Below are 11537 nucleotides of genomic sequence, written 5' to 3' on the forward strand. Positions count from 1 at the left end.
ATCTGACACTGTCGTCACTGGGCCAGGATCCCTCTCCCCTGATGGACAGACGCAATATATGTCATGTGTACAGAATGAACAGCATTACAGAGTTACATAAACACATTACATGAATATGACAATGTATGAATGGAACTCCACAATCCATGAAACATAAGGAGGTAGAGAGGAGGAGGTGGGGCATCAGCAGGGCCAATGGGAGGAGGCATCAGACACCTCCAGGTCCAATGGACCCTACGAGACGTGAAGTCACAAAGACTCCGGGGAGGAAGCAGAGTTAATAAGGTGCAATGGAGAGATGTAAATTCATTCATTTATTTCATTGCATCAAGATGAATGTGCTGAGGGGGTCAAGGAACACTTTCTTCTCCACCTGGGATCCGGTTCTGACATACTTGGGGAAACTCAAAACTATGCCTGATACCCTGTAGCTGTCATGAGGCGCACAATAGACATAACTGTTTTTATATTCATGTATGTATTTGACTCTGTTGGATAAGCAACAGTTTTAGCACTCTGGTTTCTGCCTACTGGCCAATCCTATTGTCATTAGGTATATTATGCTTGTATGATGTGATGACTGTATTTACTCTGTAGAGGATGGATAGTTTTGTTGTGTTTGTATATGTTAACAAAAATAATTTAAAAATCTATGGAAATATCAGTTAAAGTACACGTTTACTGTTGCCATTTAGGTTAACATTCTGAAGGTGAATGAATATTTGATAGCTATGATCATTGACTTGTTTGATTTAATATTTGAATATGTAAGCATATAGAAACAGTGGTAGTTTGATTTATTATTATTAATGAGAGAAGTGAAATACAAATCCAATATCAAAAGCAGAGATGTGATTTATTGTATTATCTGGTTTTATAACTGTGAACTAGTCTGTAAATCAAATAATTGATCAACACAAAGGTTTGAAATAACTTTTCATGAATGAACACAGTTTAAACTTCATCAGGTCAAAAACGTTCCTCAATGAACAATGAAACCCTCCGACTAAACTTCATTTTTATTATAATGAATATAAAGACATAACAAATGTACTTTTATTTTTTTTTATTTTTTTTAATCCCTTTAGAATAAAACTCAAACACTACAATTAAACCATTCATTTATGAACAGAAAGAGGGAATCAGTTAAAGTAGAAAATTCAAACAATTCAGAATATTCTCTGGTTTAGGGTTGTGTGAATAAACATCTAAAACATGTTTATTCACACAAAACATTGAAACCAAAACCTTATTCACATAAAGCTCCAGAATAAAAAAAGTCTTCATATTCGATCAAACACATGGTCACATGACCTTCAGGTGAACTCAGGTTCTTAACTCAGTGTTCAGTATGTGACCATCTGAACTGTGGAAATAGAACAGGAGTAGAACCAAGAACCCTCTTCATTCATCACCACTGGAACTCGTCATGGAATGATTACTCGTCACTACGAAACCTCAGCGAGCCGCCGGGAATCAGTCTAGTTTTTAATGGAAGCTAACGGCTGTTCTTCTTCTTTGGTCTGAACCGTCAGTTATCCAATGGGAGAGCTGGAGCCTTTGTTAGCCCGCCTCTAAAAAACGTGTTTCAATGTTGCTTTCAATTAGTGATATTTGTCTTCAGGTCAACCTAAAGATGATGATGATGATGATGATGGAGGCACTGAATCGTAGGCAGCTGTTAGAAACCAAGTGTGTTGATTCTTAAGTGGCAGGACGGTGAAGGCAGTCTGGTGGAGACGGACCAAACAACATCCAAAGGCCCAAAGATAGATTCATGACATTCAACAGGAAGCCATGTTTTCAGTAGATCATCTGACTGATGAGAGGAAATAAAGGCAGGTGCAGCAGAGTTACTGAAGAAGAAGAAGAAGAAGAAGAAGAAGAAGAAGAAGGCACATCTGAAGAAACTAGGTCCCCCTGGCGGAGGGCCTCGGGCCTGTGTAAGAAGCCCCGCCCTCTGTGGGTGTTGCTTCAGTAGCTGAAATTAACCTTCTCGATGTCCGAAATCAGAGTCCTGGCCAAGTAGATCCCCACCATCTGATCACAAGTAGAAAGACACATCAGGTACAGAACTCTGAATCCAGGAGAAACCAGGCAGGTCCAGAGACCCAGATCTCAAAGATCTGAGTCTCTGAGCCTGAACAACATAAATAAAGCTAAATTGTAACCTGCAGCAGAGAGATGACGATGAAGACGATGGCCACGGTGTAGAGGTTTCCAGGTAACCAGTCCTCCAGCGCAGCTATGCAGCCTTTAGTGTAGATGTGATCAGTCAACTTCGTCTGCGCAGGATCCTGCAGAACGTTACAGAACAGGTTCTAACAAGATTTTGTGCCGTCATCCCGCTCACAGCAGCAACTGGCACGACACATAATGTTAGCTAGCTAGTCGGATATATAGTTCCTCTCATGAACACAGATGAGAATAGTTTTTGTTTTGTTCCTCACAGTGGAAACTACAAGCTAGCTACCAGTAGACAAGAGAATGGTTGGACACCTTTAAGGGTTTATTGGTCACACGAAATCGGTCCACAAAAGAGACAGAATGTTCCTGACCAGTCATCTTCAGCAACCTCCTACCGCAGGGTTCAAAACCTCTGTAATGATAAACCTGGATCCCGTGAAGAGACGGCCCACACACACGCTAGCCCTCACCTGTCCAAACAAGAAGCTACATTTAAAGAACAGGAAGTGACCTCACCTCCTGCAGGCTCCTCACGTCATATCCACACTGAGTGTTCAGCACAGAGTCCTGAAACAAACACAATCCATTCACTACCTGAGACTGAATCAGGTTTAAAGTGAATAACACACACACACACACACACACTCACACTCTCACACTCTCACACTCTCACACTCTCACACTCTCACACACACACACACACTCACACTCTCACACTCTCACACTCACTCTCACTCTCACTCTCACACTCTCACACTCTCACACTCTCACACACTCACACACACACACACACACACACACACACACTCACACTCTCACACTCTCACACTCTCACACTCTCACTCTCACACTCTCACACTCTCACACTCTCACACTCACAGCAGGATCAGTGATGCAGCAGGAAAAAGGAACGCCACACTTCTCTCTGCGGAGATGGGTTCCATTACAGCTAAAATAAACATTTAGATCCCAGTCGTTAGGTTCCTGGGCTCCACAGCAGTGGTTCTGTTAAAGAACAAGATAATAAAGGTTTAACTGAAGGTTCCTGAGCTCCACAGCAGTGGTTCTGTTAAAGAATTAGAAAATAAAGGTTTAACTCAGACAGTGATAGGTTACCATCCTCTGCAGAGAGTCGATTAGGTTCTGCAGGTCGATGTCGTCTCTGTACCCTTTAACGCTTGCCAAGAAGAAGTCGTTGATCCACTCTCTGACCTGACTCTGAAAAACCACCGCCAGCACCGCAGCAGTCAGCTCCAGGACGAAGATGAAGCCGATCACACCAGAAAACTAACGGAAAAAACACAAAGGCCGAGAACATCGAGCATTATTTTATGTACAGACTTCAGCAGACGGACGTTTTTAAACGTACAAACGTAAGCAGGCGGACATTTAATGTAAAAACGAAAACAGACCGATGTTTTTAACGTACAAACGTAAGCAGGCGGACATTTTTAACGTACAAACTTAAGCAGACAGACTTTTTAAACGTATAAACATAAGCAGACAGACTTTTTAACGTACAAACTTAAGCAGACAGATGTTTTCTCTCAGAGCTCCCACACAGCCGGCAAAGCCTAGGATGAAGGTGACTCCACCAACCACCAGGACCAACCAAACTGGGTCGAAACCATGCAGCCGGGTCACCTGGGTCAGATCCAACAGCACTCCCTGTAATCCACAACACACAAGGAAGGGGAAACCAGTTAAGAGTCTGTAACTCTTTCAATTAAGTAACTGAATTCAATTATTTGGCCTATTATAAATGAAATAAGAGAAAAATGCAGTGTCATTCACTCTTCGGTTAATATGAAAACTGTTTCCTCACCTTCTCACTCCATGCCCAGAAACCAACTGCAATAAAGGCAACTCCAGCCAGCTGCAACACAAAGACACACACCAGCGATTAGGCATATCCAATAACACAAAGTCAAGTGTTTTTTTGAAATCACACAGTCCAGCAAATAGTACTGACTGAGCTCACCAACTGACAGGAAGTCACCACTTCCTGTCAGTTGGTGAGCAGACAGGAAATAACTCTCTCAGCTTTGAAAGGAAACACAGGTAAACACGTGAACACCATTTGAACATGTGAACACCATTTGAACATGTAAAACTGTAATATTAGACAAATACAAAAAAGTGGCTAGAAGAAACACTGACTGTGAATGCAAAACCTAATATTCTTAATATCGTACTGCCTCACCTGGAGCACCATAGAGCTCAGTGCAGTTACATGTGTGTATTCTAGTGTTAAGATGTATTCTAGTAAAGGAATGTATTGTTAAGATGTATTCTAGTAAAGGACTATATTGTTAAGATGTATTCTAGTAAAGGAATGTATTGTTAAGATGTATTCTAGTAAAGGAATGGTTAAGATGTATTCTAGTAAAGGACTATATTGTTAAGATGTATTCTAGTAAAGGAATGTATTGTTAAGATGTATTCTAGTAAAGGACTATATTGTTAAGATGTATTCTAGTAAAGGAATGTATTGTTAAGATGTATTCTAGTAAAGGAATGTATTGTTAAGATGTATTCTAGTAAAGGAATGGTTAAGATGTATTCTAGTAAAGGACTATATTGTTAAGATGTATTCTAGTAAAGGAATGTGTTGTTAAGATGTATTCTAGTAAAGGAATGTGTTGTTAAGATGTATTCTAGTAAAGGAATGTATTGTTAAGATGTATTCTAGTAAAGGAATGTATTGTTAAGATGTATTCTAGTAAAGGAATGTATTGTTAAGATGTATTCTAGTAAAGGAATGGTTAAGATGTATTCTAGTAAAGGACTATATTGTTAAGATGTATTCTAGTAAAGGAATGTGTTGTTAAGATGTATTCTAGTAAAGGAATGTGTTGTTAAGATGTATTCTAGTAAAGGAATGTATTGTTAAGATGTATTCTAGTAAAGGAATGTATTGTTAAAATGTATTCTAGTAAAGGAATATGTTGTTAAGATGTATTCTAGTAAAGGAATATATTGTTAAGATGTATTCTAGTAAAGGACTATGTTGTTAAAATGTATACTAGTAAAGGAATGTATTGTTAAGATGTATTCTAGTAAAGGAATATATTGTTAAGATGTATTCTAGTAAAGGACTATGTTGTTAAGATGTATTCTAGTAAAGGAATGTATTGTTAAAATGTATTCTAGTAAAGGAATATATTGTTAAGATGTATTCTAGTAAAGGAATATATTGTTAAGATGTATTCTAGTAAAGGAATATATTGTTAAGATGTATTCTAGTAAAGGAATATGTTGTTAAGATGTATTCTAGTAAAGGAATATATTGTTAAGATGTATTCTAGTAAAGGAATATGTTGTTAAGATGTATTCTAGTAAAGGAATATGTTGTTAAGATGTATTCTAGTAAAGGAATATATTGTTAAGATGTATTCTAGTAAAGGAATATATTGTTAAGATGTATTCTAGTAAAGGAATATATTGTTAAGATGTATTCTAGTAAAAGAATGTATTGTTAAAATGTATTCTAGTAAAGGAATATATTGTTAAGATGTATTCTAGTACATTTTATATTGTTAACATGTATTGTTAATGATGTATTGAAAAGATAAATTGTAAGGTGTGTGTGTGTGTGTATTGTTCAGGTTTCTCACCCAGAAGATGATATTGTAGCTGAACATGAGGTACTTGTAGCAGCAGCTCACCTCAGTGCTGTCATATCGATAGTAGTACATCTGCCAATGATAAATAAGTTATATACTATCTATTGTATCTTAAGGACACATTGTAATACAACATAAATAACAATTCAGTAACTTCAGCCTTCAGTAAACGACTCAACAGGGCTTTCATAACATGAAATAACAAAAGTCCAACTACTGAGAAGTAGTTTCAAAAAGACGGAAATGACGTAACTTTAGCTGAGAATACTGAATCTATGATAACAAATGCTGCACTATGGAAACAAGTCAGTGTCTTGGGGAGCAGCTTTCATCCAAAAACTATAAATAAAACAATTCAAAAAGATTCAAGTATACAAAATTAATTCTTCAACATTGTGTTATTCAGAAAGAGGAAACACTGACATATACCTAAAGAATTGTGCACACATATACCTACTAACCCTACCTACCGTATGTGTGTATATATATAAAACCGGTAAATGTGTTTATTCATGCATTGATCAACACACCGTGCTCAGAGGAACCCTAACACACTGAAATATTAAAGTAGAAGTAACACACTGAAATATTAAAGTAGAAGTAACACACTGAAATATTAAAGTAGAAGTAACACACTGAAAGATTAAAGTAGAAGTAACACACTGAAATATTAAAGTAGAAGTAACACACTGAAAGATTAAAGTAGAAGTAACACACTGAAAGATTAAAGTAGAAGTAACACACTGAAAGATTAAAGTAGAAGTAACACACTGAAAGATTAAAGTAGAAGTAACACACTGAAAGATTAAAGTAGAAGTAACACACTGAAAGATTAAAGTAGAAGTAACACACTGAAAGATTAAAGTAGAAGTAACACACTGAAAGATTAAAGTAGAAGTAACACACTGAATTATTAAAGTAGAAGTAACACACTGAAAGATTAAAGTAGAAGTAACACACTAAAAGATTAAAGTAGAAGTAACACACTAAAAGATTAAAGTAGAAGTAACACACTGAAAGATTAAAGTAGAAGTAACACACTAAAAGATTAAAGTAGAAGTAACACACTAAAAGATTAAAGTAGAAGTAACACACTGAAAGATTAAAGTAGAAGTAACACACCCTGCTCAGACGAGGACTCCTTCTGCTTCCGGAAGAAACAAAATACGCTCTTCCTCTTCTTCTTTGGTTCCAGCAGAAGAGACGGTGCAACGGCGTTATGCTGCCATCTACTGTTTGTTAAATAATCAGTTATGTATATACAGTATATTAGATTATATTAGATTTTACTTTATTCATCCCCAGAGGGAAATTACTTGAATATATAATACAATAAAATAAAATAGCAGGGCATATTACATTTAAGAATTTAAATGATAATAAAGGAAATGAAAATGTAAAAAATAAAATGAAAGTCTATACATCCATCCATCCTCAATACCGCTTATCCTCATTAGGGTCGCGGGGCGCTGGAGCCTATCCCAGCTGACATAGGGCGAAGGCAGGGGACACCCTGGACAGGCCGCCAGTCCATCGAGGGCACATGTAGGGACATACAACCATTCACTCTCACATTCACACCTATGGGACATTTAGAGATCAATTAACCTGCAGCATGTCTTTGGACTGTGGGAGGAAGCCGGAGAGCCCGGAGAGAACCCACGCTGCCACGGGGAGAACATGCAAACTCCACACAGAAGGACCGCTCCGACCGGGAATCGAACCCGCGGCCCTCTTGCTGTGAGGCGACAGTGCTAGCCACTACACCGCCGTGCAGCTATACAGTGTCTCTAAAAGTATAAAGTGACAGCAGTGCAATGTTTATTGATGTTCAGTTTGAGGAGGATTTGGCAAGTGGTGATTTATTATACATTCTAATAGCGGTGGGCAGGAATGTTCTCCTGTGTCTGGAATGTTCTCCTGTATCTGGAATGTTCTCCTGTATCTGGAATGTTCTCCTGTATCTGGAATGTTCTCCAGTATCTGAAATGTTATTCTGTATCAGGAATGTTATGTTCTCCTGTATCTGGAATGTTCTCCTGTATCTGGAATGTTCTCCAGTATCTGGAATGTTCTCCTGTATCTGGAATGTTCTCCAGTATCTGAAATGTTATTCTGTATCAGGAATGTTATGTTCTCCTGTATCTGGAATGTTCTCCTGTATCTGGAATGTTCTCCAGTATCTGAAATGTTATTCTGTATCAGGAATGTTATGTTCTCCTGTATCTGGAATGTTCTCCTGTATCTGGAATGTTATTCTGTATCAGGAATGTTATTCTGTATCAGGAATGTTATGTTCTCCTGTATCTGGAATGTTCTCCTGTATCTGGAATGTTCTCCTGTATCTGGAATGTTATTCTGTATCAGGAATGTTATTCTGTCTCAGGAATGTTATGTTCTCCTGTATCTGGAATGTTATTCTGTATCAGGACTGTTATTCTGTATCAGGAATGTTATGTTATCCTGTATCTGACATGTTATTCTGTATCAGGAATGTTATTCTGTATCAGGAATGTTATGTTATCCTGTATCTGGAATGTTCTCCTGTATCTGGAATGTTCTCCAGTATCTGAAATGTTATTCTGTCTCAGGAATGTTATGTTCTCCTGTATCTGGAATGTTATTCTGTATCAGGACTGTTATTCTGTATCAGGAATGTTATTCTGTATCAGGAATGTTATGTTCTCCTGTATCTGGAATGTTCTCCTGTATCTGGAATGTTCTCCAGTATCTGAAATGTTATTCTGTATCAGGAATGTTATGTTCTCCTGTATCTGGAATGTTCTCCTGTATCTGGAATGTTATTCTGTATCAGGAATGTTATGTTCTCCTGTATCTGGAATGTTCTCCTGTATCTGGAATGTTATTCTGTATCAGGAATGTTATTCTGTATCAGGAATGTTATGTTCTCCTGTATCTGGAATGTTCTCCTGTATCTGGAATGTTATCCAGTATCTGAAATGTTATTCTGTATCAGGAATGTTATTCTGTATCAGGAATGTTATGTTCTCCTGTATCTGGAATGTTATTCTGTATCAGGAATGTTATGTTCTCCTGTATCTGGAATGTTCTCCTGTATCTGGAATGTTATCCAGTATCTGAAATGTTATTCTGTATCAGGAATGTTATTCTGTATCAGGAATGTTATGTTCTCCTGTATCTGGAATGTTCTCCTGTATCTGGAATGTTATTCTGTATCAGGAATGTTATTCTGTATCAGGAATGTTATGTTCTCCTGTATCTGGAATGTTCTCCTGTATCTGGAATGTTATTCTGTATCTGGAATGTTATTCTGTATCAGGAATGTTATTCTGTCTCATGAATGTTATGTTCTCCTGTATCTGGAATGTTCTCCTGTATCAGGAATGTTATTCTGTCTCAGGAATGTTATGTTCTCCTGTATCTGGAATGTTCTCCTGTATCTGGAATGTTATTCTGTATCAGGAATGTTATTCTGTATCAGGAATGTTATGTTCTCCTGTATCTGGAATGTTCTCCTGTATCTGGAATGTTATCCAGTATCTGAGATGTTATTCTGTATCAGGAATGTTATTCTGTATCAGGAATGTTATGTTCTCCTGTATCTGGAATGTTCTCCTGTATCTGGAATGTTCTCCAGTATCTGACATGTTATTCTGTATCAGGAATGTTATTCTGTATCAGGAATGTTATGTTCTCCTGTATCTGGAATGTTCTCCAGTATCTGACATGTTATTCTGTATCAGGAATGTTATGTTCTCCTGTATCTGGAATGTTCTCCTGTATCTGGAATGTTCTCCTGTATCTGGAATGTTCTCCAGTATCTGAAATGTTATTCTGTATCAGGAATGTTATTCTGTATCAGGAATGTTATGTTCTCCTGTATCTGGAATGTTCTCCTGTATCTGGAATGTTCTCCAGTATCTGAAATGTTATTCTGTATCAGGAATGTTATGTTCTCCTGTATCTGGAATGTTATTCTGTATCAGGAATGTTATTCTGTATCAGGAATGTTATGTTCTCCTGTATCTGGAATGTTCTCCTGTATCTGGAATGTTCTCCTGTATCTGGAATGTTCTCCTGTATCTGGAATGTTATTCTGTATCAGGAATGTTATTCTGTATCAGGAATGTTATGTTCTCCTGTATCTGGAATGTTCTCCTGTATCTGGAATGTTCTCCTGTATCTGGAATGTTATTCTGTATCAGGAATGTTATTCTGTCTCAGGAATGTTATGTTCTCCTGTATCTGGAATGTTATTCTGTATCAGGACTGTTATTCTGTATCAGGAATGTTATGTTATCCTGTATCTGACATGTTATTCTGTATCAGGAATGTTATTCTGTATCAGGAATGTTATGTTATCCTGTATCTGGAATGTTCTCCTGTATCTGGAATGTTCTCCAGTATCTGAAATGTTATTATGTATCAGGAATGTTATGTTCTCCTGTATCTGGAATGTTATTCTGTATCAGGACTGTTATTCTGTATCAGGAATGTTATTCTGTATCAGGAATGTTATGTTCTCCTGTATCTGGAATGTTCTCCTGTATCTGGAATGTTCTCCAGTATCTGAAATGTTATTCTGTATCAGGAATGTTATGTTCTCCTGTATCTGGAATGTTCTCCTGTATCTGGAATGTTATTCTGTATCAGGAATGTTATGTTCTCCTGTATCTGGAATGTTCTCCTGTATCTGGAATGTTATTCTGTATCAGGAATGTTATTCTGTATCAGGAATGTTATGTTCTCCTGTATCTGGAATGTTCTCCTGTATCTGGAATGTTATCCAGTATCTGAAATGTTATTCTGTATCAGGAATGTTATTCTGTATCAGGAATGTTATGTTCTCCTGTATCTGGAATGTTATTCTGTATCAGGAATGTTATGTTCTCCTGTATCTGGAATGTTCTCCTGTATCTGGAATGTTATCCAGTATCTGAAATGTTATTCTGTATCAGGAATGTTATTCTGTATCAGGAATGTTATGTTCTCCTGTATCTGGAATGTTCTCCTGTATCTGGAATGTTATTCTGTATCAGGAATGTTATTCTGTATCAGGAATGTTATGTTCTCCTGTATCTGGAATGTTCTCCTGTATCTGGAATGTTATTCTGTATCTGGAATGTTATTCTGTATCAGGAATGTTATTCTGTCTCATGAATGTTATGTTCTCCTGTATCTGGAATGTTCTCCTGTATCAGGAATGTTATTCTGTCTCAGGAATGTTATGTTCTCCTGTATCTGGAATGTTCTCCTGTATCTGGAATGTTATTCTGTATCAGGAATGTTATTCTGTATCAGGAATGTTATGTTCTCCTGTATCTGGAATGTTCTCCTGTATCTGGAATGTTATCCAGTATCTGAGATGTTATTCTGTATCAGGAATGTTATTCTGTATCAGGAATGTTATGTTCTCCTGTATCTGGAATGTTCTCCTGTATCTGGAATGTTCTCCAGTATCTGACATGTTATTCTGTATCAGGAATGTTATTCTGTATCAGGAATGTTATGTTCTCCTGTATCTGGAATGTTCTCCAGTATCTGACATGTTATTCTGTATCAGGAATGTTATGTTCTCCTGTATCTGGAATGTTCTCCTGTATCTGGAATGTTCTCCTGTATCTGGAATGTTCTCCAGTATCTGAAATGTTATTCTGTATCAGGAATGTTATTCTGTATCAGGAATGTTATGTTCTCCTGTATCTGGAATGTTCTCCTGTATCTGGAATGTTCTCCAGTATC

General features: G+C 37.3%; 1 protein-coding gene across 2 annotated transcripts; it reads right to left on the reverse strand.

The window, feature by feature from the left end:
- Window positions 1–1007: 1007 nt before the first annotated feature.
- Window positions 1008–7461, reverse strand: tspan14 (tetraspanin 14). Of its 2 annotated transcripts, XM_034551924.1 has the most exons (10): window positions 7422–7461; window positions 6936–7045; window positions 5805–5885; window positions 4013–4063; window positions 3709–3855; window positions 3304–3474; window positions 3067–3192; window positions 2704–2754; window positions 2172–2297; window positions 1008–2040 (listed from the first exon to the last, which is right to left on the reverse strand). In XM_034551924.1, the coding sequence occupies exons 3-10, from the start codon at window positions 5883–5885 to the stop codon at window positions 1975–1977; spliced, it is 819 nt and encodes a 272-aa protein (XP_034407815.1). In that variant the 5' UTR covers window positions 6936–7045; window positions 7422–7461; the 3' UTR covers window positions 1008–1974. The 2 variants fall into 2 exon arrangements, with proteins under 2 accessions (XP_034407815.1, XP_034407816.1); XM_034551925.1 differs by lacking the exons at window positions 6936–7045; window positions 7422–7461 and adding an exon at window positions 6284–6807.
- Window positions 7462–11537: the final 4076 nt, after the last annotated feature.

The sequence above is a fragment of the Cyclopterus lumpus genome, chromosome 15 (assembly GCF_009769545.1).
Source record: "Cyclopterus lumpus isolate fCycLum1 chromosome 15, fCycLum1.pri, whole genome shotgun sequence".
Classification (NCBI taxonomy): domain Eukaryota; kingdom Metazoa; phylum Chordata; class Actinopteri; order Perciformes; family Cyclopteridae; genus Cyclopterus; species Cyclopterus lumpus.